Below are 26,991 nucleotides of genomic sequence, written 5' to 3' on the forward strand. Positions count from 1 at the left end.
AAGGGAAACCAAGAAATAGAGGAAGAAAAGAGAATTTCATAAGAGAAAGTCGGAGTGGCTTGGAAAGGATTTGGCGCCGTGGTTTGAGGGATTATAGAAACTGGTTGGTTTGATGAGATGGCCTTTTAAGTTTAAATGACAACTCACGTGTCCCTCCTTCAGTCAGTAGCCTCGCTTCACACTCAGAACGTGCCACGTCTCCACATTCCAGCACAAATGGGATTTACAGCGCAGTCTTTTTAGAGATGGTGTTTCAGTGGCGATACTGCAGAAACAAAAAGAACAAGCTGCTCGGCCTTCATAGTAAACACATGCGCTGATGATTCAAGGCATTAACATTTTTTTATCAGTGATGCTTTTAGGAGAAATCTCTTCTGGTTTCATGGTTGCTTCCAACACTAACGAGCTTCTTCAATTTCTGATCTTTTCTCATTGTCCTTCTGCTTCTTCTCTCACGTCTTTTCATCCTCTTTCATTGCCTATTTTCTCCTTCTTCTCTCCAGAAAATGAGTCAGGAGTTTGAGATTAAGCGGCTGTCGTTGGAGGAGCAGCGAGACCGCCTTCAGCAGCAACTTGACAACCTGAAAGAGGAGCTCTCGGCCAAGCTCAATATGGCCAATCAGGAGGTACGAAGCCTTACGTCAACTCTACTCAGAGTCCTAAAACCTAACCGTTCTACTGATGACGACGTGATAACCCTCCTCTGATCTCTTCAGGTGTCCCACCTCCAGGAGCTGGTGAGGGAGGGCGAGCAGAACATGGGCTCAGCTCAGACTCAGATCGCCTGTCTGAGGGAAACTCAGGAGAAACTCAAGATAGAACTAGATGCGACTAGATCCCGCGTCCGAGAGACCAGCAACCTGCTAACTGACCTACAGGTGAGGATAAAACCAAGAGGGTTTAGGTTCATCATTTCCTGGTATGTTTTCTGGAAATAGCAACATAATTTGTAGTTAATTATATATTATGAGCTGTCACAATCAGCTTTTTCAAGCTTGTCAGGCCGTGCTTTTGTTTGATTTTTGATAATCTGCTTAATCATCTACATTTTATAGTATAAATAAAGAAGAACTAGCCCTAAATATAATCAGATTCTGACAAATCAATTTACAGTACATGCAAGGACACTAAGAACAGGCCAAAAGGGGATTTTGTGGAGTAGAAACTGAAATAAGTCAGCTGGGCTCTGACTGAGCAACTGACAGCTGTGTACAAGAAGACTTTTCAGCTGAGTCACAGAGATTGCTTTTATCCCAGCCAGTCTCTGATTCACCTGATTCTGCACACTGTCGTCTCCGTATTCTCACTTTTATTTCATTTAGACGTTTCAGTCAGTTGATCTTCGTCAGGTAAGATTCAGTTGAACTGAAACGGGTGAAACAAAGTGCTGACAGTTTCTCAGATTTCTGATTCTTTCTCATTTTACAGTTTTTATTTTTTACAGTGTGCAAGAAAAGGTTTTTACCTGAGCAACCTGTGAATAAATGTGATATCCTCATCATCCACATTGAAAATAGCAGCCAATCAGCTCTTTTGTCTTCAGCCAGTCAACCTGCCAGTCAGTAATTGGCTTCATCACGCAGTCTGAGGTCAGCCAATCAAGCAAACGTCAGCTGCTGAGCCGCTGATGGGGGGGGGGGGGGGGCAGATAGAAAGGAAGGAAGGAGAGACAGGAGAGGGGAAGAACATTTTGAAAGCAGGAAATGAGATTTAACTGAAGGCCAGCTGTGAGATAATGATGATGAGGCTATTATGAGTTGAGTGGTCTTGTGTTTGAAAAGAGTCCTGCTGGTATGAGAGAGAGACACAGAGAACATGGTATCTGTGTGTGGAAGAGAGAAAGGGAAAGAGACTGGCTGTTTTTATTAATAACATTATCACTATGATTGATAATAATTGTAATAATGTCGGCAGTTGCTGGGAAAATTGAATCATTGCAGCATTAAAATGATAAAGGGTTCAACAAAGGGTTGAAATGTAAATAAAATCAAACACACAAAGGTGAATGAAAAAAGATGGTGTTCAAACATGAGTGGAGTGGAAAAGTCACAGCTGGTGGACAGTTGCACATAAAATGAGTGAATAAAAAAAGCCGAATGAAAGAGAGAAAGAGGGTGATAAAAGAAGCAGGACAGAGAGGCTGAATGAGGAGCGATAATTAGATGAAATTGCAGAGTGTGGCGCTCTTTGCTTTCCCACCAGAGCCCGGGTTCTATAAAAAGAGCGGATTTAGCCTGTTAAAAAAGGGAAGCCTAGCACAGGATTGTATCTTGTGTTCGCTCTGAGCTCGCTGCAGGGGAGACACAAGCGCAGAGCCAGCCGAGCCCTGCCTCACAGCCAATCCAGACCGGCCATTGTTTAGCAGGGCATGAACCACTGAGAAGCTTATTACTCTTATAAAGGACACATGAAGGAACTCCAAAAGTTCAGCCAAACTTTTGTCAGTGGGTAGTATGAAATTAAATATCAAGACATTCTTTCCACAAAGCAGTTCTTGCCTATGGATGTCTATTTTGTGCCTTCCTCTGATATAGGAGAATTTAGCACTAATTGTTAGAAATTAATAAAATAGATACAAATGAACACATTAAATGCTACAAGATGCAATATATGTTGCGCTGAAATATTAAGCTATGCTAATGTTGCTATGCTTACGATTAAACAGTGCTGCACATGAAGTCAAGAGCTTGAGTACATTAGTATTGAGGCGCTTGACTTTGAATGCAGCACTCTCATTTCGCTATATGTTATTGGTGCTTTTTCCACCACTGGTATTAAGGAAGGTGTGGCTAACTGCTGCTGACATATCATTGGATGAACAAAAATATCATTTGTTGTTTACATGACTCAGTCATGATACATGTCGCCGCGCAATGAAGTGATCAAGATGATTCAGATCAAATTGCAGAGCTCAGTTACAGTGAAACGTGACTCATCTCCACTCACTGTGTCTCTTTTGTCTCCAATGCTGATGAGACCATTAGTCACCTAATCTGAGAGCTCCTCCCCAGCGTGGACCAAACTGGGCTCACTGAAGCACATCCATCACAATAGAAACAGTTAAAACAATGGCTGCAGATTCAGGATTAATTACACATATTTATATATTTATATCACCGTGCCAATGTGTATTGTGATATAACCAATAGCCAATATCGCAGATTTAGTTTTTTCAGCATTTTTGGATTGATTGAAATGGAAAATGTTCTTTAACATAATTTCTGTGATCCCAAACAGCCTGGATTTAACCACTTGAGCGAGTTTACGTGGGAGCTGAAGAGTTTATAGGTGTTTTAATGAAGTCATCAGCTGATAAACGGCTGACCCGGTGGAGTTAGTTTCTGCCTCGGAACCAGCGCATTATAAATGCCCTGAGGCCGCGGAATTATAAATACATGTGGAGGTGGGCATTGTGAGTCATCCAATGTTCAGCTATTGAGGAGCTGCATCTGGTCAGAGAGCGATCCCAGAAGATTTTCTTGCTTTTAGCAGCGTTACATTGTTCCTGTACAGAATGCAGCATTCTTTCAACACGTATCAACACACTTTATTTGATTTTAGATTACAGCAGACATATTAGCTACATATATTATTGCACATTGTAGGCTTTGAGTCCTTTATTCCATCTTCTCTGCTGCTTGAAAACAGGAAGTAAGGACACTCATTATCCTGAGATACTGTATTGACACATTTAAGTGCTGATCAAAAAAACTGTGTGCTAATGAGATAACATAAGAGTAAAATCTTATAACAGCCTTAGAAAAAGCAACTGCAAGCACAGTTTTTTATCTTGACAAAAGACAGAAGCTGTTATCTTTAAACTTGCCTTAAAAATGATTAGGAAATTAGAAATAGATGTGAAAAAATGGGTGTTTTGGCCTGATGAGCTGTATTATCTGCAGCTCAGGAAAACAGGATGTGAAGTCACATGCGCAGCTGAAAAGCTGGCCATCGCAGAGATGAGACGATCTAAATATGGGGATAACAGTGCACATTTTCAGACAGTCTCACCTTGAAGGCAATCATAGTGTTGCTCTTGATTGTCTGCATGAGAAGTGACAGAAATAGTCGTGTGAAGAATGGAAAAAAAAAGGGCGAGAGAGACGTTCAAACACACGGCCAATTACTCTGCGAGGTGTGTGTCAGCGCCGGGTTGTTGGTTTCAGAAAGGTACTGATATCGTCAGACGCAGCCCCCCCTGATCCTGCATCGGAAAGGCGTCGGGGGGACGGGGAGCCCGAAGCTGCGATGGCACAAAAGACGATCGTGCTTGTCGTGGCTAAAACGCGTGCGCCTGCCTGTGTTTGCAGGAAGAGATCGAGACCCAGAGACAGCAGCACGAGGCCAGAGTGATGTCCATCAGAACAGAGGAGAAGCAGAAGATGGACAAGATGGCAGATGACTTGGACCAGAAATGGAGAGATGCTCTGCGGTAAAAAAAGAGACAAAAGGAAGCTCTCTTGTCACATGTCTTCTCCTCTCTGACAGCCTGTCAGTCTGACTTTTCCTTGTTTTGCTCTTTCTGTTTGTTTTCTCATTCATCTCTGTTATCTCTCCCTCCCTGCGCTTCACAATCACACTTGCTGTTACTGTAACAAAGCCCTCATGGATATTAAAAGAAATGAATAGGAAATGAACAAAATCTATATTATTTATATTCACGGAGGCATACAATTTTTGCAGATATCCTTTGGCATGACAAAATGAAGCAGAATGTCCACACGGACACAAATGCAACAACATGTCATTCTTCCTCTGTAGGGAAGAGGTGCGCTTGCTGAAGGAGGAGTTGACGGAGGAGTACGAAGCAGACAAACAGGCGGCGCTGACGCAGCTCTCGCAGCAGAAAGAGCTGGAGATGATGGCGGCAAGAGAGGGCTGGCAGAGGAAGGTGGAAGACCTGCTGGAACAGGTACAACACGTGTGCTAAGACACGTTCTCTGTTCAGCCTGGACCCTTTGGTATAGAGAGGATCATGAAGTTGGTTTGGAGACATTCCTGTATATCCTGGATAAATAAGAATCCATAATTTTACAACCAGAACTTATCATCTCAGTGGAAACCAATGTGGTTCATTTGGATCTTGAAATGAACGAGACAGAGCTGCGCTGCCACAGGAAGTGTTGAAACTGCAGATAGACCAAAAAATGTCATCAGAATGCTTTAAGAGTCAGCAGGAAGCAGAGAGGTCAAACATATTAGACTTCACGTTCGCTGGAATGATCACCAGCAAATTTTAATTGGTGCAAGTGAGTGTTTATATTTTCAATTTGAGAATCCTTTTTAGCTTCATTCCCCCAGTTAATGCACAGACAGCTGAAATAAGCTAACCAGCGTGCTCTCTCTCATAACCAAAAACCATTCATATTTCTGTCACAGAAATCACATTATTTAATTCAATTGACTGCTCCAAGTAACTGCTGCCGGTGTCAGCTTAAAGCGAATGGCCGTCGCTTCTGATTGGCTAGTCAATCGCCTCAGCCTTTACAAAGGTACTGTGCCGTTGCAAAATCAATGAATTCCAACAGGATATCTGTGTTTAGCGGATTAGCTTGCGAGAGCAAAGTAAATGTTAATTTAATTCTGGTGAACTTGACCCGCAAATTCACAGCAGTGAGTGATAGTTAGCTGTCTTGACAGTGCTGACCTGAAAGGGAGCAGAGAGCCACAGAGTCTAGAATGGTTTAACGATTGCACTGACAATAGTGGTATTTATTTACTGTTTGCTTCAGACTTCCTGTCTTTTCCCTCTTCTTCTTCTTTAAGCTTTTGAAACAGATTGCGTTCAAGGCAATTTTCTTCTATCCGTGTTGATAAAAGCAGGGGCACCCTAAACCCTGACCTCCCCCACCACCCACCCGCCCACTGTGGGAATCACTCTGATTGACACCTCCGCTCGATGTTGAGGCCTGGAGACGGCCCCGAGCGAGGAGAGACAGAACTCAATCTCGCACAGGCTTTGCTGCCTCTAACTGCGCCCGTGAATGTGATTAACTGTGATGCCATAAACAACCACTCCACCTGCTTTACAATTCACAGAACTCCACCACACAACAATAAACCGGCCTGAAACGGCTGAAGGATTTAACTTCTCATCCTGCGCTATTTTTGTCCTAACTCTGTTCTTCGCCCAGAGCTGTACAGAATGAAAAGAACAGCTTCTGTGTTTTTTAATTAGCCAAGCCATCCTCATACACATGTGTACGCCGTACATCCACATGCATAGACACTTTTAATGTGCATACACACACACTGAAGAGGATATGCACAGTGTTTGTGTGTGTGTGTGCGACGTGCGTTTGAAATTAAGCAGATTTGTTTCTCCTCTCCTTGCACAGTAGCTCCAATTGTTAGAGAGATTTTCTAATGGAAGTGAAAGGGAAATTAGCAGGACTGTTGGAGCTGCTCAGGTCAGAATTAAAGCTCTGCAGCAGTAGAGGGGACCATTTGAAGCTGGGCCGAAAGCTCAGGCGCTTGTCTACTTATACTCATGTAGCCATCCGTGCTGAGCATACTGCCTCTGGGTAATTCAGAGCTCAGCTGAGTCACAGCTGAAACCTCAGAGAGGCTCGTCCTGATTTTGCCAAGACGCCGGTGGACTCAGATAAACATTTTTTGACAAGCTGGAGCCAGCAACCACCAATGCCAGCTTGCCAAGTTTTCAGCCCCCCCCCCCACCCCCCCCCCCCCAAGTTCCATGACGAAGCTCACAGGGAGTTAAAGGAACAGTTTGACTTTGTGGGAAATCCTCTTGTTTGGCGTTTTACACGACGTCACACAGAAACATTAGCAGTTTTATCCCAATTTTCGCTATTTTAATCAAAATGTTTTTGCTGACTGGAGAGGAATCACACCTTCTTTAGATGATTTCTTGGTTCTTTCACACCACCTTGCGGTATTTTTCTGCCTCCAGTCACGATGACACGATGACGACGGGAAGGCGGCAAAGTGGAAGTGGTTTCGACCACAGCAGTAGGGCTGTGAAGCGCTTGCCGCCCACGTGAGCGCACACAGATTTTGTTTTACTGCTCAGCGTTCACCGCGCTGAACTTCTGCTGGTAGCTACCTGGCTTTCACCCATCAGATAGAAGGAGTCAGGTCAGAAAGAAGAGTGATGGAGATATATAAGATGATATACACATTAATGTGAGCCTATGTGTGTTTTTTAAAAATTTGATTTGCAAGTTTATGTACATGTTGTGGACTTTTGGGTGGGTTGCACCAATGCTATGATATTCACCTGCCTTTCATTGCAGCCTTGGACAGTAAAAATGCTCAGCTTTTTTGGAGAGCCCCCTGCAGGCAGGCGGTTGTCAGGGCAGTTTCCGCACAGCCTTTAGCTCTGTGACCACAGATCTAGTCATGGTGTTCAGTAGCAATAAATCTGCAAATTATTTTTTTTGATAACTTGATTAATCATTTGGTCCACACAATGTCAGAAAAAAGCAAAAAATGGCCCTATTGTTTCCAGAAGTCAACAGTCCAAAGCTCGGACGCTGGAATGAGGCAACGCTGTGTTTGATATTTATGATTTATTTATGTTAAAAATGCCTTAAATGATGAGTCAATTATGAAAATAGCTGCCAGTAATTTTTCTATCAATGAGCTAATCAAATACCCAACTAGAGCTGGAGAAGGAGCCGCTCTCATAATTAAAAATTCGTTTCATAAAGGCTTCTTTCGTGAGCCTTACATTCAATTAGTCCCGCTAGTTTTAGTTACGGTATGAACGTGAGTCACGGCACAAAATGCTGCATTTTAAACTGATCCTGCAGATTGGCTGAAAATAAACATCAAACAATGTCACAGACCAAATACCTAAGGAGCTTACACTCTGTGTGCATATATATCTGTGTGTGTGCGTGTGTGTGTGTGTGTGTGAGTGTGTGCCAAGTCTCCTCCTTCTTATCACAGGGCTTTTCTTTTTTTAATTGTAGCAGTATGAACCAGTATGTGCTATAGAGAGCAACATGAATAAATTATTTTGCGTGAATACGTGGTTTTATACTCCACAGATCATTTTAAACCTGTTATTATTGCTGTATCTGTGCATGCACACTTATGCGTCAGTGTTCACACCTGTGCATGTGTGTGAATGCAATGTGTTTATACAGCGTGAAAAGAGTCCCACTGAACTTAAAGTCATACTTTTTAGCTGAAAGTTAGATGAAAAGCTCGTGAGCACTTTCTTATCTGCCCGTTCAATATGGGAAATTACTGTGCTCGGCCAAGAAATGAACACAAATCTCCCGGATTAAACAAACGAGATATAACATGTCCATTATCTCTGGATTTTGGACTGCTGGTCAGACAAAATAAGCAAATAACGGATGAGTCTGTACCTCGATGCTGGTATGCATTCATGCACACAATACAACTCATGTATGTGCATGTGGCCGTGCATGCACACATGCAGCATTTTCAACCAAAGCTGATGCGAAGACAAACGGACGCAGGTACGACAATGGCGATCTGCGCTGTATTGACCTACTTGCAGCTCGACTGAAACACCAGCGCGACTGGAGGCTCAGAGGCTCCTGGAGTACGATGCAGAGAGAGTCACACTCCCCTCAGATATAACACATCACTTCACATTTCAAGTGTCAAAGCAGCTCCCACAGTTCACACATGATCTATGATTGAAACTAACAGCTGTCAGAGTGACAACAGAAAGTCCCTCGATTGATGGATGAGTCATTGGTTATATTATAATAATTTGTAGAGGTTTCGTAATACAGTATGTTCTCATTTAGTGTATTACTGTTACAGTAAACCATTAAGAGAACCAGACCTTTATTTTTTAATGGGCTTATGTGAGTGATATATTTCCAAAAATCATTCCCCATTTCCCCTTTTTTCACATCACAGCCAAACACATCCCTCTTTACCCCACCAGCGTCATGTTATACCCACCGTTCTGGTGCTCAGAGTTTCTCGTAGAGCCACTCAACACTTCCTGCACAGATCTTTCACATTAAAAGGCTTCCGGCAGCTAAATGGGATAATCCCTTGCTTTCCAGGTACGTAGATGCAGGTTATATTGATTGTTGAGAGAAAAGAACATTAAAATGAGAAACCCAGAGCAGCAGAGTGGTGACAGTGAAGTGATATGACTTCCACATGAGTAGTTCAAGTGCAGGTAGTTTCACCCCAAATTTAGATTAGTATCAGTCCCACTGGGGAATTGCAGAAATTATAAAACACGGCAATTAAAATATTGTCCTTTTTGAGATAAACTAGCTACAAATTGAGCGTTCCCCATCTAGAAATAGGACTCTCGTGTCTGTCAATAAGTCAAACCAGCACCAGCGTCACCCATTGGATGAAAACAACATGGCAACCACATGTGCTGTCACAGTGGAGGAGAAATTATGTAACTGAGTGAAATGTCTGTGTTCTGTGTGTGTGGGCGGATTTGCTGCCCTTATCTATAATGACTTCTTTTTCAGGAGGATATTCTCATTAATAAGGACCTATAGCCCCAGGCTGCTGTTTGTGTGTGTCAGTATGTGCGTACGGGAGTGTGTTTGATTAAGACATCAAGGGTTAGACACATGCGGCACAGGTGTCTTTTATGTGCAGTTATTTTTCCGTAAATGTGAAAGTGTTCGTTCGTTGTAGCGGACAGATAGTGGACACAGGAGGGGAGGATAGACTGTGCAGGTCATCTGCGTGTCGTTTTAAATCCATATGCGGTGGAGAAGCCCTCAAACTTCATCCCGGCCCTGCTCCTCATCCACTCCTTTTAAATCCATCTTACCTTGCAGTCACTAATGTAGTTCTCCTACGGTGCTAAATCCTGCCAGGGATTTAACTGTCAGGGCTTGAGGAAGAGTGGCATGTGGAGGACCTGAGCCGTCGGCCTGACAGAGTTCACTTAGGCCCTTAGCAGTCCCAATATCTCCTCAAGACAAAACAGTTTTGTGTGCTGTGATGAGACTTACACTCGTTGGCTTTATGTTATTTGGCTCTGTGCTCTGACACTCGCCTGCCTGACAGTCTGTCGGCTCAGCGCTGAAATCTCCAACTACAGCACGCAGTGTTTGGCTCATATCCATGTGTTGATACCGCCACCACCGAGTAGTCGTCAAAAAAATCTCGACGAAAGTCAAAACAATCTGTTTGCGTGCGAGGATTAAAGAATGAGAGACAGACACGGGAGGGAACGCGAAGAAAGAGCGGTGATGTTTTAAATGTTGACCTAATTATGTGCGCAGTAAGTCGAGCGAGTTGTTCATTTCCTGGAAATACATATTTCTTAAACAACAGGAGAAAATAAATGTGATGTCGCTGCACAGAAACAAAGCCTGTAATTGCTGTTTTTATTTTGAGGGTGCAGACACACTGACCTGTCTGATGTCTGTCCACTTCTTTACATTTTCAAACCAGCCTGGGACTTAGATGACTGCTCTTTTTTTATATCTGATTCTCTTTGTATTTTCTCTCTCTCTCTCTCCCTGCCCAGATCTCTCTGTTGAAACAGTCCCTGGAGCTGCAATTGTCTCAGTCTCAGTCAGCTCTGCAGCAGCTGCAGTCTCAGTTCAACCAGGAGAGGGAGCTGCTGAGCCAACAGCTGAAAGGTAAGCTGCCCCCGTCCTCCAGGGGGGAACGGCAGCTACACACTGGCACTGGAGTGTCGACAGCTGCAGTCAGTTTTACTTATCACCTCACTTCTGATAAAAGTTTCTAGTTATTGTTTGCAGCTTCATCGGATTTCAAACCAAACATTTCTGGTGCTGCTACTGCTTCACAGTATACTTTAAGCAGAAACTGGGGAACCACTGGGTGGCTTTTATTGCAAAGCAGCCACAAGAAAAGCAATATATTCGTCACAGACGGCACTGATGCATTGATAAAACAAGACATGGTCACTTTCAGTCATGATTGTTTGCAAGAGAGGAGTGCTTTGAGTTGGAACAGCCACAGTGAGCCGTTAGATGAAGAGCTGCAGTCGACACACGCCTGTTGGGGTTTGTGCCAACCAGCACGTCTTTAATATGTCAGCAAGGGAATCAGCTGCTATTGCAGTGCTCTGCTGTTGTTCGGAAAACAGCTCACAACATGCACACAGCACAAGATCGGGTCATGGATACACGGTTGCATTTTAGCTTGGGATATTTAATGGTTTCTACTATGGCAAATAAAAATCCAAAACATAAATGGTAAAAATAAAGAGTGAAAACATTCCAGCCATCAAATGCAAGATGTCTCGTCACATTCTGCTCGGCAGCGTGCCTCCTGCCACTTTGGGGTTGGAACAGGCCGTCGTGTCATCTGTCTTGTTCAGCAGGACGGAAACACGGCAGCTTTGGAAGATACCGCGAGGTGTCACAGTGTACATGTCTGCGTGTGTGTTTGCAGAGATGCAGAGGGAACATCAGAGGAGAGAGCATCGCTTACAGGAGGCTCACTGCTGTGCCCTGAGCACCATGGAGGAGGCCAGACAGCACCAGATAAGGGTAGGATTTACACAGTGTTACTAGTGCGTTACCCTACACCACATTACAATACCCTTTTTGTATCTCCTCCATCTGTATCCCATTACTGTATGTACTGTTGAAAATTGAACACCAATGTGGAAAGCAGACAGTTAAAAACAATGTTCATGGTTGATAATGTTAACACACGTGCATGAGCTTCCAACCATTCACACCATTGAATCTGAATTCAAATCCTCCCCTCGGCTCCACCAAAACTGCTGACATGCTGTCTGCCCGCTAGTCCCTCCTCCAGTGTCTTCTTATTGATTTTCAGGCCTACATATATAGGCCTAACATATAGGTCAATAGGATGAGTAAGTGAGGAATAACAGCTTCTGAATAATGTAACCATGGTAACTACACATCAAATATGGCAACAGCTGCTGCCTCAACATGATGATTTTAAAATAAACGAGACTATAATTTCCCAGACAGACTAGCCTAAAATGTCTTTAGTTGTTGTTAACTAAAAATAAAAATAGCAATCAAATGACTAATATCTGACTAAAGAGACTAAAATGGAGTCAAAATCAGATGCCAAAACCAACATAGGTGCTCGACAGAGCTGGAAGCACAGGTCAGGAGCGCACCAGCATCTCTGACCAAAGCAAACGGGCGCATGGCCGCACCTCCCCCTCCGACCGATCACTCTTCTCAAAGCCACCAGACTCCATTGACAAAAACAGTCATTTTGATCTCATTAAACTCTTGATTCACAGAGTTCAATGTGAAAATATTCTCAGAGCTATTTATTCGATCTGCAGAGAGACCAAAATCCATGTGACCTAAGTATTAGTTTGCTAGCTATCCTGCTAACACTAGCTGCCGAAAACATCAAGTGAAATATGCTTGAGGTAGCTTAAGTTTGACCATTTCAATTGAACGTGCACTCTGTCATCTGGATTTTACAATGCTGTGTAATAGGCCTTTCTCTTAGTGTCTTTGTAAACACAAGGAGGACCAGTAATTCCACAGGGAGGGACAACAGAGGGAGGGAGTGTTCATCTTCATTGTCTGCTCAGGACACCATTACTCCACTATACCTTGATATAGCAAGTAGTTGTTTTCTGCTGTATCTATTTTTATTTGTCTGTAGCAGTCTGTGTTCAGTAAACGTCCTCAAAATAGTGTTTCTGGTGCAGGATGAGATCCTCAGCATGATGACCGTAAAATGGAAGACACATAACTTGACTTGTTGTCCTGCAATTCACTACTGTATGCCATTATCTTGAAGTTGTGTCCTCCTAATGGGAAATTCTAGCCTCATACGGTTTGGATAGCGTAGGAGTGCTTGTTGCAATGTACAGTTTTTTCCAATATAGTCAATAGCACACTAATGACTTTATTTAATATTTGCATGTATGCTGCTTAGGGCAGTAAACAAATATTCAAAATTTAAATATATAATCGAATCACAAAGAAACAAGATTGTAAAAAGAAAAGCAAGAACAATGAAAGATGAACCAAGAACGTTTTGTTGAGTTTTATTTAGCTTCTGTCGAGCAGCTTAAATTACTGTTTTTCTAAATGGAGTCTGGTGCCTTTGGCTGATCGCGGTTTAACAAAGCGGATCTTACTTTCTGTACCAAAATGACTACCGATGTGAGGATCTTTCCATAATGTTGGAGTCACATAAACACAGTTAATATTTGACTGAAATTTCTCGCATTTGTTGGGGGCATGAAATGGTCCAGGAAACTCTGCACACAGCGTCACTTTGATTGGTTAAAACACTGTGAGGCTGCTATTATTGCCAGGGCTCCTTTGAAAAAGATTTTGTTATCTCAGTGGGACTTACCTGGTTAAAGAAAGGATTAAAAGATAATAATTGCATTGCTTCTTTGTGTGCATGTGAAGAGAAGTAAGCCAAAGCATTAGTTGTGAGCCTTTGTGAGTGATGGTCCTCAAAACTACCGACACAATAAACAAGGCACAACAAGAGTAAAGAGTGTAGGAATGGGAAAAAGTGCTTCAGTTGTTCTACGATCTTTCGTTTAATTTAATGATCCCTCTATTCCTGCTGCACAGTTAATTGGAGGTAAAATATTCATAAAGCAATCAAATCAGCTGAAAGGGTTCTCACTTTGTGGAACAATTCATTAGGTTCATCCATTTCCTTGTTAAATTATATTGAAATGATCCAGGGTGGTAATAGCTTATTATTGTGTGTGTGTGTGTGTGTGTGTGTGTGATTGAAGCTCCTGCAGGCAGAATGAGGATTTGTTTTTACTGCACCACTGAACTAAATGTGGGACTTGTCGCTTCAGTTCCTCCTGGTCGAGATCACGAAATTTCCAGTAGATTTGAGTGATTTTATGCCACAAACAACATAAGGCAGATTTTGGCTGTTTAACCGAACTAGCAACATGGCTACAAGGTGTGTGTGGATTCTGTTTCACAGAAAATTATGTGAATAGTGCTTCTCTGCAAAGGCACCTTTAATTTGGTGGTCATGGTTCAACATCACACCGCTGTTTATATGGTATATTAAAGATGCATAGTGGGACTTACTCATTTCCAGGCAGGAAATCAATGTATATTACCAATATGAATTGTCGCAAAAAACAATTAAACTTGATTTAATACTTATTTCTTCGTTTTCTGAGCTCATCGTGGAGCTGTCTCACCAAAATCTATTATTTGTTCAATAGTCTTGTAGCTGTGAGCAGCTCTTCTGTTTTTTCATGCAATGCATTGTGGGACAAAAAGTGTTTATCAACAGCGCACTCAATAAACAAGCAGATTAACTCTGCAGACTGACTGTTCTGAGTTTAATTGTTTTTTTTTTTCACTTTCCCTGCGTGAACACTCGACATGCTCTGAAGAGAATGAGCCCAGAATTGGGACACAGCTACAGCGTTCAGTCTTGCTCATTGTTTGTCTTCTAGGATTTCATTTTCATGAACGCAAAGCTTTGTTTGAGCCAACTCGCAGACTGCTCAAATATTTTATGTCGGAGTTCTCAAACTTAACGCTGCCTACGAGAAATGATCAATGCTTGATGTAATGTATTGTATCATCCTTTCTTTCTGTCCTCCACTCTGCTCTTCCTCCCTCCCTCTCGTTTCCTTTGCCAGGCCCTGGAGGAGCGTCTGAAGCAGGAGCAGAGGGAGGAAGTTCACGCTCTGAAGGAGGCCCACCGGAGGACCTTAGACATCCTGAGACAGCAGTCCGACCAGGAGCTGCAGACTCTGCGGTTTGAACTGGAGGACGAGGGGAAAGCAAAGCTGGGTAAATGATAATACAACTAAAAACTCTGACTCTGATCCTGCCCATTTTGGAATTTTCCGTCAACGGTGACAGCCTCTCTCCCTGCAGCATGGTTTTTAAACCTCAGCAAAGACGTTTCTACCCGTGGTGATACTGTTTCTACCTGCTGTGTTGATGCTTACGCTGTTAGTGATTAAAAGATGGATTAAGCAATAGAACTTTTACCCACCTGCTGTTTGCAACATCAGGGCCTTCTGTGTGTTCAATAATTGGAAGTTGTTCAAGACGGTCCCTGGATTTAATTGCCCAGATCAGCTTTCTGCGATCTGTGAACTTGTACAAGTGGTGGAAAACAATTCAGAAGAGGATACACTGCACGCTGTTTGTGATATCAGTTGTACACACATTGATTTAGCTTTTATTCATATTTCTTGTCACAGTGATGATGTTTCTACCCCATCTGTCGATGTTCACTCCCTTTAACTCTGGTGTCTCTGTCTGGCAGCATCTCTCCGTGCAGAGCTGAACCACCTCCATGCTACAGCCATAGAGCATCTAAAGCAGATCCACCTTAAAGAAAACACTGCCGCCAAACGAGAGCTGGAGAACGCGATGGAGCACAGCCACAAGCAGGTAGCTGGGGTGGAAATAAGCGTCTTTTTGTTTTGTCTGTTCTCTTCTTTGTTCTTTTCTTGTGACCTAGTTTGTCTCCTTGTTTTCCCCCCTTAATTTGTACACTGTTCATATATTTCATCAAGGAACAAGAGCTCCTGGTGCGTATCTCAGACCTGCAATCAGAGGTTTGTTCCCGTAGCAACCGCATCACCGATCTGGACCACGAGATCCACTCTCTGAACGAGACCATCGACACTCTGACCAGAGAGCTCGAGCTGAAGGGCAAAGAGGTGCTGCGGGTGCGCAGTGAAGCTAACCAGCAGATACGGTACAGAACACGAGAGGCAGAACATCAATTTCACAATAAGAGGCTGCGCTTGAATTCATTCTGTATAATACGAGTGAAAACGTGTTAATGTTACTACAAAAAGGGGCAGGACTGTCACCAGTACAGCCAGCCTCTCCAGCACTCCTCAAAGGTCTTCCCAACTCTCTGTCATAATTGTAGCCTCTTTTTTGGTTACACATGGAAGATCCTCTAGAACCACAGACGACTTTATAAAACAGTTTTCACAGATTGAGTAGCACTCACCCGTCAGTTGTAGCTAGTGACTCATTCAATGTGTGAAGGGAAAGTGTCCAAAGATATGGTTCCTACTGGATGGTAGATGCTCCAAAAAACAGAAACTCCATTGAAATTGTGAAATTATTGCTGCACATCTTAGCATCTTCTCATGGCTCCCTACCAGGACATTTAATGAATTTGTGAGAAGTTTCCATGGTGAGTAAAAGCTCCTAGTAAGTGATGTGTAAAGTCTGATACTGTGCTGCTTTTAAGGAAGAATGCATACAGCAGTCATTTCATTAGATCAGGTTACATTTGATCTACTGAAATGTCGCGTCATAGTTTATTCATGAGTTTTGTCTCTCTCCGCTGAAGGGCCCACGAACAAGACCTTTCAAAGAGACATGAGAGAGATCTGGGGGAGCTCAGTGTAGTCCATCACAGAGAAACACAAATCATGCTGGCTGACTTCAACAAGGCCCAGGAGGTCCTCAAAGACAAGATTTCTGCTCTACAAATATTGTAAGTCACTGACATGTTTTATTCTCAGACTGCCACTGATTCAGCATCTTAACACAGTCTTATGCTCACCTCTTTTTCTGTGTCTGCCGGCTTTCACTTTGTAACTACCTGCCCGCCTACCTTTCTCCCTTGCTTATATATGTCATGTCTTTGTGTCCAGATTGGAGGGGACAGAGGAGAAGTTAAGAAACAGAGAAAGCCGACCAGAAGACCTGCATATTATAGCAGAGCTCAGAGAGATGGTCACTGAAAGAGAAGCTCTGGTCAAAAAGTTGGTGGTGAGTAGACGAGGTGGCATCTGGTGGCATCTTATTTGTCTAAATTCTCTATTTACTCTATTTACTAGTGAGAGTTTGACACTCAGAAGCCTTGGGTGGATTTTGGGTTGCATATCACTTTAACACGTTGCCTTTCTTGTAGGATGACAAGAAGTTCTATCAGTTGGAGCTGGTCAACAGAGAGACAGGGTTCAACAAGGTCTTCAATTCCAGTGCCAATGTCGGTGTGATCAACCCCCTTATCAAGGTGAGCGGTCTCACAGTGGCTTTTTGTGACATCATCAGCCCCTTTGAGCTGAGAGCCCGTCATACAGCAACACTCAGACAGGTGAAATCACAAAAAAAAACGCTGCACAAGCACTAACATTGGTTGATGAATATGCGACTGTGCAGTATTTGAGCACTGGTTTGTCATGTGTGAATGGTCCTTGACTGCTCTTCATGGTTCTGCCCTGAGCGACACACTTGTAGTTCACGAAGCATGCGTTGGATTTTTGCAACATTTGGCTGCAAATCAACTGGATTTGGCAAACGTAGACCACATGCAAGAGAGTGTAAACCCACATACACACAGCCAGAACTCATCATTTCACTGTTTCACTAAACTTTCACTTTGTTCAGCCTTGTATTTTTCATTCTTACCCTGTTGTTTTGAGCACTGTGAGTCACCAAAGCACAAAATCCTCTTCCCGAAAACCTGCTGTGTATGTGAACGTTATCCACCGTCTGACATCCAGTTTGTCACAAAGACTGATCTCTGCGCACGAAGCTGCTCGCCATCCTTCCTGTGACCTACTGTTTGATCCCAGGAGTCATTCAGAAACAATAATGCTTGATTTCAGCGTCGTAACATCAGCTTCCATCTCCTCCTCCTCCTCATTCTGTGGGTTGTTCGTTTTAGATAACATATGCAATTTGTCCTAGCACTGCCAGATTGTGTCTCTTTTGTCATAAATTAGCATCTTTATCTTGCAACTGACTGCACGACGACCCTGAACAGTGATTGTCCAATCATAGCTCAGCAGACACAGCAAGGCACGGCAGATCTGTAAAGTTTTTGCTTTCTCTTCAAGTTGAAGCAGTATGTATAAGGCTGTAGTAAGAGCCTTTTGGATGGTGGTTTCTGTGTTGTTAGCCTCTCCAGAAACACAAATAAAGGCCTGGATTAAACATTGTGTTTATCTGCATCTATGCTGCAATTGCTAGCATGTCAAGCTAACTAGGAAGGAAAACCAGCTTGGCCTGCTCCTGTACGGTCATTTGAAGTAAAGGGATTTTGGCCTTGTGGTCACAGGCCACGGTTACCGGTGGTAACAGCTGCTGATCTTCTCAGTGCACAGGTGATGAAGAGATCATTTGCTACAAACAAAAGCGTATTCCTCTAACACAGAATCGCCTCCCCAACCTGCCTTTCTGTGTGTGTATATAGTTAAAAACAGGCAGCCAATCAGATCAGCGCTTCGCCAGTTTCAGTAGCCAGTCAGCTCTCTGATTCGTCAGCCCTTCCACAATGAGTCATGAAGAGGAGGGACCAGAAGGCCACGTTGTGCCTCCTCACTCCCCCCTCCAGTGGTCCCTCCCCAGACTTAGAAAAGTCCTGCCACTGTTCAGCCCTCTTCCTCTTTCTCCTCTTTCTCAGCATCCTCCTCCTCCTCCTCCTCCTTCTCCTCATCCTCCACATCATCCCATGCCAAGCCTTGCTCTTCCTCATGCTCCTCATCCTCAGCAAGCCCTGGTACAGCATCCAGGCCTACAAAGCTTTAGGAGGTGAGAACTATCTGACTTACTGCCACTGCTGCCCTCAGTTCACTTCACTTCCTCTAATTCAGGGAGTGAATTAGATGGTGTTTGCTGCCCCCACTGTCTGAACCTCTCACCTCACTTCTTAGTTTCCCTCCCTTCTATCCTCACCCCTCTCCCCCAAACCTGAAGAAGGGCTTATTCTTCAAAAAGGCAGGAAATGGCCTTCTGTCAAAAACCAGATGTTTATTTCCCATCTCTTTAATGACAGAGGTTCATCCTCTTTCTGCTCTTTAGGAATGAAAATCTGAAATTCTACATTAAGGTTGGTCCAGTATTATAGCCACTTAATTGCAATCATTGCATAGACAGACATTAGTCAGAGGTGGGGGCCTTAAATCACAGGACTAGAGACAGATGACTTGACTTTTCCGATTAAATATTTGCATTTTTCTAGTTATGAGAGGTTTTGTCTTTGTTTTGACACCTGATTGGGTGATTTGTAGTACAATGCACACAAACCTGTGAGCCATCTAGGGTGCGGTAAATCAGGTAAACACCCGAGGCAGCTATCATGGAGCGAGCTAGTGCAGAAACAATGAAATATATTCAAGGATTATGTTGTTGATGATGGCAGTAAGAAGTATACAAGGTCTGTAGCTCAAAAATGAGCGACAGGACCAGAACAACATCCAGCTTCATCCGTCACTACAAAACCCACGAAGAAAGGTACATGACTGCCTCTTTTTAGCAACCAACTGGCTGATCAAACATTAACTGAAAAGCTAACAGCTAAGATGTGTTAGATTTGGCTTCAAATTGATGATGCATGATTTATTGAGAGAACATGTCATTAATTGGGGACAGATTTGGGGTCATATGACGAATTAAAGCAACAGTTTTAATGGGCACTGTCTTTAACTGATTTAAATGTGGAAACTGGGGGGATCATGAGAATTTTGCTTAATCTGAGCAATGACTCGTCTTGCATGACTCAAAAGGGTACTGACTTGCCTTTCTCAATCCCATCACAGTAAATTGAGTCTTGCTTGTGACCTTGCACGTGTGTGACCTTCTCCCACCTCTGACATTAGCAGACAACAGTCACATAGATAATAATGGTCAAATCAGTAGTGCCTGTAACGTTGCCTCGTTGTGGGAATGAAGCACTGGAACAGAGCGCCAGCACACCTCACAGCCTGCATGACACTGGTTTGATGTGTGTTGAGCAAAGGGAAGCAAAGAAAAGCAGAATCACAGCTGGACAGAGGCGACAGAGAGAGGATCTTAAATACTCTAAAATCCAGCTGCTCTGTTTTCTAGTCATGAAATAAAGTCAGCTGCTGGTCTTCCAAAAAAAGTTTGTTTTGTTTCGTTCTTACCTGTTGGTGGAGTGTGACAAAACAAAATAATATGTGTCATGTTGGATTGAAAGGCTTTAATTTTAAATGCAGGCCTCAGCCAATACCATATAGTGAAGATATAATCCTTTTTTGATCCATTTTGCTTTAACATCTCATTTCCCCTTTTGCTATCATGGAACTATTGTCAGGCCGGCACACAATAAGGACTCGGATGCAGAGACTCACAGAGATCACAGCTTTTATTTAGCACGAAATCCCAGACCTCTTCAATGAGCAAAGAAATCAGGAGCTATGAAATTATCTAAGATATCTATATATATATACTAATTAAGATATTCACAGTAATGCTGAACTATCTAAGAAAGGAAAAGAAATAACATAAATCGCTTTAGCAGAGGATAATAACAAAATAATAGAAACACTATGATAACTACTACAAGCTGAAATCACTCCCGAGGGAGGAAGAACACAACAGACTAACAGAAAACAAAACCTGACTAGAAAATCTCAGAAAACAGAGGAATACTATCGATAAATAAGAAAAGTATCAAACAAAAAACTCTCTGAATGAGGACTACAAAACGTGTTAGCAAGGACAAACGAAGAAATGTCAAAATCTGAACTATTAAACTTACAAACAAAAACACTCACGAAGAGGACTGTGGAACACGTGGACGAGATGCTGTGGCTATGGGAACGGGACAAGACAGGCACGGGTGAATCGGCTCACGGACTAAGACACACTGGCACAAGACAAGGGAGACGCAGACTATTTAACACATGGAGGGAAATCAGGAACAGGTGGAGACAATAGGTAATCAGGACGGACACACCGATGACACAGGAGGGTGGGCAAGTGCTCTGAAAGGAGAGGGGAGTTGGGATTTCAAAATAAAACAGGAAATAACGAGACAAACCTCACCATACAATCTTAGAATGTTCTCTCTAATAGCCTCTAAATCCTCAGTCATCCCTGTCTGCCTTACTTATAAACTTTTCAACTTTGCACTTACAAATCAGTCTCAATGGGACTTCAAACTCTGAGTGACGCAAAGGAAAAAAGACTGATTTCAAAGCACTGCGGTAACTTAAAAGTTGCAAATGTGAAACTGGTAAGATACGGCTTTTGTGCTTTTGTTCGCTCCCAAACCCAAAGCAGTGAAGACTCGGCGTAGGAGGAGATGAAGGAGTGCTGCTTGCTGCAAGCACTGACTAGAAGCCACTGAGAGGTCGGCCGCTGGAGGGCGTGAATGGCTACAGCAGAGCTGCGTCATGCATGACTCTGTCCTACGTTTGTTTAAACGTTTTTTCAGTGGTGTAACTCAAGCTGTTCTTGTCTTTGTGTGTTGAAACTCATTTATGGACACATGCTATCACAAGGCTACATCCTGGGCTGTGGACATCACACTGCGACAGGAGAGTGATTTCTCCCGGCACTGGCACTTCTGACTGAGCATAGAGTTTGAGCATCTGCCTTCTCGTCACTTTAACACATCTGTTTTCCTTCCCTCCCTCAGCCGTCCTGAGGCCAAGACACCATCCAACCCGAGGGAGGCGGAGGCAGGAAAAAGCAAAGAATACGTCGCAGAAGAAGAAGAGCTGTACTCCCAGTACTACTCTTTCTGACCTCCATAAAAAAAACCCAATTCTGTCAAAAAAGTGAAGTAATGGGACAGAGAGTTAAAGTTGGACAGCGATTAAACTGCAGGTTTTGAAAGTCATTTGGGCAACATTAATATCAGACGTCCACGGCTCATCACAGCACTCCCATCAGTCATGTGCAGCACTGAGCTTTCAGTACGATCGCAACCTTAGGGCTTCCACACACGGTGAGCACGACGAGTGGTGCGGCTCGTCAGCATCGTGAAAGCGTGCACGGTAGCAGGAAGTGAGGCCGTCGACAGTCGTTTGTCTCTTCATTTATCAAACAGTAGTCCACTGACAAAATACAGCTGCGTGTTGTCAGATGAAGGCTGAATTGATCGTCTGAACCAGAGATAGCAGAAATATTGCAGAATTAAAGGATAACAGCAACATATTGCAACATGGGGGTTGTTTTGGTAGCTGTTGGACCATCTTTCCTATCAGTATAAATCACATCGCACTCAACAAATGTGCTCAGATGTGGGAACACAGTCACGCTCCTACTTAACTCTCCACTGAGAGCTATCTGCTTCAGCCTTGACCTACTGTGTGTGTCATATAGACTCAGTCACAGCCATCTGCTCACTTATATGATAGCAAAGGTCATGAAATTTACACTAGAAAGAGCAGTGACAAATAGAAAAATATCCATTTTTATTTAAGATCCCACGCTGGACAAATTGGTCTCAATATAAAGAGGCAGTTTACCTCTAAGGTGCTCTCACCTGTAGTTTTCCCCACAAATAAAGGGGTTCAGATGATTCGTCGAAACTGTTTGTGCTCCCACATCTCAGCATCGACTTTGCTGAAATATTGTGTCACAAGTGATAGAAACGATGGCCATGAATTCTCAAACCCCCCTGAAATATTGCCCCTCAGAAGCTTGTGGAAAAAGTCCCAGTGTTGCTGTGAGAAAAACGCGCGACACTGGTCACGTACCGTAGGTGAAGAGGAAATGTTGTCACCTCCATATAACATGCGATCGTCTTTTTGTTCTTTTTTTTTCTTCTCGTACTTCAACATGTGTCTTACAAGCTGTAATTTGACTGGAAGTGCTTTGAAAGTCAGTGATTTTTGCCTTGATACTCGCCTTTAGTCTTTCATGCTGTGGCCCCACCTGCAGTGTAAATACACACACGTACGTCAGGAGAGCGGACAGAGCTAGCTGTTGATTGGTTGTTTTTTTGGCCTCTACAGTACGATGAATACAGATACCACAATAACGACACCAGCACAAAAAAAAAAAACACTAACTTTAGCTTGCTGTCCCAGTGCTTTGAGTGTGTACATACGGTTTGTGTTTGAAGGTCATTTTCAAATCTCTGAGCAAGTCGAGGGGCGCTTGATTTAGCGTTCCAGACACCTCAGCAGTCCCAGGAAGGGGAGACATCAAGAGAAACTGAATCAAGCACCCCTCATATTTTTATTATTCCAGTATTTATAATGTAACAAGCTACTGTTTTTCTACGGTCTGTTTGTGATGCCAGTGGACCAGAGACATCCAGAAAAAGAGTTCTGTCGGCGACATGTCGAAGCTGATTGACTCCAACGAACTTTTTTAATGCCAAGGAGTGTTTCGCCACACTTTTATTTCACCCCGAGCTCGGAGTTCCTGCCGCTGACGGAACTCTTTTGCTCCGCGTCTCTGCCTGTGGGGCAGGCCATAGAGCATGTGAAAACAGAAACACTATCATGATGCTGCTGTCACTCACTTGAAATCCTCACATCTCCCGTTTTTTTGGTGTGCTGTCTGTTTTTTAACTTGACTTGAAGGTTTACATAGTTCTCGTGCGGAGTTATTTTCACGACCTGAAGGTCCATGAAGTCCATTCAGTAACCTGTACAGTTTGCAAACTGCATGGTCGTCGTCAGCCTGAAAGAGGCTGTTTCTTACTTCTTGAAAAGCGGGCGGAGAGACATGAGATGTGACGGATTACTTCCTCTCACACTGACACCGCCCGGGTCCGCTACACAACAACACAAACACGTTCAGTCACATTACAGCTTCGATCGATGCTCGTCTTCCGTAACGCAATCAGCTGAGGCCTCGACGGTCGGGGAAGTGTTTGCACTCTCATTGTTCGCATTCATGGATCGTACAATACAATAGACACACCTTAATAATGCACTCCAGTACAATGCGAGCATATAGAACTGAATCAGACCCTCTCGACAAAGTTTCAACAAATATTACAGCCCCTGTTGCACGGCTCTTGTATTGGATTGCATTAGACTGTTAAAGCACCTTACAAAACACAAAGAAATCTAGAAATTATAATTTTTTTTTCCATTTTTCAAACCAAAATCTATAATTCTTGCATTTTTGTTTGTCAAAGAGCAGTGCCAAATTTTGGAAATGAATGTGTCTTTGCTGTCTTACCCAGAGCCACGTGAGAGGGCTGATCTTATTTTCACTTCACTTCACAAACTAGAGTCTGCACACTTGTTGAAGCTTTCACTCAGAGGTGCGATGCATTAGAGAAGAGGAAACTGTACATTTTGGGAAATGCGCATATTGACTTCCTTGCTGAGCTAGCAGTCTCATGTCTGTATGGTAAATGTGACGCTGTAGGCTGGAGAGCTTAGCTTAGCAAAAGGAAACAGCTAGCCGAGACTATTTCTTGGCCTGGCACACTGGCCTCCACATTGTCTCAGCCGCATACATGGCTACTTAATGCTAAGCTAAGCTAACCATATCTTTGCTGTAGCTTCATTGTTAACATACAGACATAAGAGTGTTATCAACTCTCAGCAATAAAGAAATGTGTCTGCCCTATTTCTTTAAAACGCTCTGTGCATTACTGAAATGTCTGTATGTCCAGTTTAGTGTCCCTTCATTCAACTATGACAGAGCTTGTCTGTGATTACAGTGTGCAGATCTCAGTGTGCGGAAACTGATGTCAGTGTTCTCATCTGACCGCGGATAAGACTACAATCCAGCATATTTTTTTTCCAAATGAACTCATCTGTTTTGTCAAAGAAAAAAAACGTTCCTGAAACGTGGTTGAGACAGGACCTCAAGACATGTCTGTATTTGTGTCATATGAGACAGACATGGACGTATATCTACAGAACCAGCTAAATAAACAACTCATCCCAAATTCCAAATATCCAACTGTCTCTTTGTGACATGAATGCAGCATAATGACATTGAAGCTTTAATTACGCTGAATGTCATCAACAGATACTGCACATTAAATGGGTTAAATGTAAATATTGACCTGAAATATGAATCATTACAGACGACAGCATCCTCTCTGGGACTGTAGCCCCGACATTGAACCGCAGCTGGTTCGTTCCCCCACGCACACTGTGACGATTATATTTATTCAAACAATATGTTACACATTTAATGGGAGACGTCTGCATTAGACAACGCAGAAGCCTTCTTTCTTCTTAGTTATTTCTTAATAATACATCTCACAATCACGTCCAAATTTTACTGCCGCTCACATTACTTCCTTCCTTTTTTCTGATATTGGATAAAAATATCTTCTTTCCAGATGAAACCAAGAAGCACATTCTGGAAGACTGAGTTTTTAATGTGTTTTCTTACCTTTAAGGCAGCCATTGGCTTCCACTAATTTCACTTTGGTATAAAACTTAACTTACAGAGACTTTAAGGCTGGATTAAGATAGATATTACCTCATTATGAGTAATATGTGTGCCAAAACTCGGAAACAGCAGTTCACAAAACAGACTCGCAAGATCCATGTAGTAGCTGTTCTGGAGCTTTCAGTCATATCACATGATCTTCAGATAGTTCGCCCACTTGCGGTGGAATTGCGGGTGTTGAAATGTCCACTTTTTCTGAGCACTTTGAGGACTTCTTGTCCTTCTTGTTGAAAAGTTGAGGTTCAAAGTTCATTCTTGATCTCAGGATCAGCAGCAGAGAGCAGTCTCACCCTATGGTCCATTTAGTGACTGTTCAGGAGCTCTTAGGTCATGTGATCAGAAAGCTCCGGAACAGCTACTAAATGGACCTCATGGTGAGATTGAATGAATAAATACGCAAAAACGCTGATATGGGCTCTTAAGTTGTATTTACTTGTTTGAAATAGCAGAAATGAAGAATATTTATTTGTCTGCTTATTTTTCTATGTTTTTACATAATAGTTCCATTCACATGTTTATTTTTCTTTCCGTACTTCCTGTTTGGTTAGAAATTTATGTACGTCTCCAGACCTTACCCCCAAAATTTCCTCCGGGCACAGCTGCCTCGCCATCACGGCCGTTCGAGACGATGCCCATGCATCCCAGCGGCGGCTGTCCGCTCTGCTTCGTGAAGGTGCCTGGGCCACTTTTGGCGGACGCCGCGTCAGGCAGCACAGAGCAGACTGAGCCAGGCAGGAAGTTAAACTCAATATCAACAGAAAGCCTGCTTACCCATGCTAGAAGCACAAACATCTGAGCAAGGTAACAAAATCAGGCGGGCAAAACGCTCTTGCTGGGGTTTGAGGCCGTGCAAAGGGGGGAACAAAACCTCGCCACTTATTGGTTGATTTGATGTGTTCGTTTACCCGCGCCACGCTGACTGGTCCGGTGTTTTGGGAGAGGCTACCGCTCAGCTCAAGCCGTTTCTTGGAGACTGCCTCTTGTGGTCATCAGCACTCATTGCCATCACATCAAAATCTGCTCTCGTTTCCCAACACCTGACGGAGGAAACTTCTGGAGTTTGTTTTGTTTCGACACTGGCATCAGCTGGCCCTCAGTGATCCATACAAACTGCAGCTTATTAAGCATAAATTGTCTGTTTCGTTTTCTTGGATGTGACGATATACTGATCAGGGCTAAGTTCATTTCACTTTCAACTCAGCTCGTCCGATGGAAGAGAGGATCGTCGAAAAGGGGTCGTGTGGTCGTTTGTATTTCAAACTGAGTTGAAAGCGATTTGATGTCACCCTTGTGACATATCATTTAATGATGTCTGTCTTGCCATTTTTGAAGTAAAATATCTAATAATTATAACGACAATATTTATTTATATTTATATAATTTCTGTTGTATGTTATGGAACAGTAAAATTATGATTGTGAGATAAAGCCTCGTGTCGTGCTTCTTTTAGCGGGTTTGTGTACGTGAGAACGTCCTCGACCTCCTGAGTGCTCCTCTCGCACAGATACGTGCAAGTGAGTAATGGTCATATGTGATTCATGCAAATGCAGTTTCGCAAGAAGTTCCTGTATTTGTGTGCAGAATGTTGCAGCCATATGAGGGACGTTTGTCACTTCTGGGCCCCCATGCATCAATTGTAGGCACGTCTGTTCATATAAAAACCACAAACACAATGTGGTGTGTCTGGTGTGTGTGTCTCAATATTATAGTAAGCTATGAGCCCTGTGTATGCACTGAGTGTGTTTCGTCTGGAAATAGGCCTCTGAACAGCAGAGAAACCTCCATTAAGATGACAGTAATTTAATAATATCCATACCAGCTTCCCAATAACTCTTTAACCTCCAGATACCCAGACTGATCTAATTATCCTTTTACATCTTAATCAATACGTTTTAAAAAATGTCAAATTAGACTGCAATTCAGTCCATCAAACAAATTTCCCACACCTGCATCGGGA

General features: G+C 43.1%; 1 protein-coding gene across 1 annotated transcript in view; it reads left to right on the plus strand.

Moving 5' to 3' along the window:
• Positions 1-21,420, plus strand: part of fam184aa (family with sequence similarity 184 member Aa) — a 48,058-nt gene extending 26,638 nt beyond the window's left edge. Inside the window, exons 11-23 of the mRNA XM_041966365.1 lie at positions 504-626; positions 717-878; positions 4,311-4,432; positions 4,762-4,912; positions 10,466-10,580; positions 11,362-11,459; positions 14,558-14,711; positions 15,196-15,323; positions 15,449-15,633; positions 16,246-16,392; positions 16,553-16,670; positions 16,813-16,917; positions 21,292-21,420. Of these exons, the coding sequence (XP_041822299.1) occupies positions 504-626; positions 717-878; positions 4,311-4,432; positions 4,762-4,912; positions 10,466-10,580; positions 11,362-11,459; positions 14,558-14,711; positions 15,196-15,323; positions 15,449-15,633; positions 16,246-16,392; positions 16,553-16,670; positions 16,813-16,917; positions 21,292-21,300 (1,617 nt within the window). The 3' untranslated portion in view covers positions 21,301-21,420. The remainder of the gene's footprint in view (positions 1-503; positions 627-716; positions 879-4,310; positions 4,433-4,761; positions 4,913-10,465; positions 10,581-11,361; positions 11,460-14,557; positions 14,712-15,195; positions 15,324-15,448; positions 15,634-16,245; positions 16,393-16,552; positions 16,671-16,812; positions 16,918-21,291) is intronic.
• The last annotated feature ends 5,571 nt before the right edge of the window (positions 21,421-26,991 follow it).

Source organism: Chelmon rostratus, chromosome 24 (assembly GCF_017976325.1).
Source record: "Chelmon rostratus isolate fCheRos1 chromosome 24, fCheRos1.pri, whole genome shotgun sequence".
Lineage (NCBI taxonomy): Eukaryota > Metazoa > Chordata > Actinopteri > Chaetodontiformes > Chaetodontidae > Chelmon > Chelmon rostratus.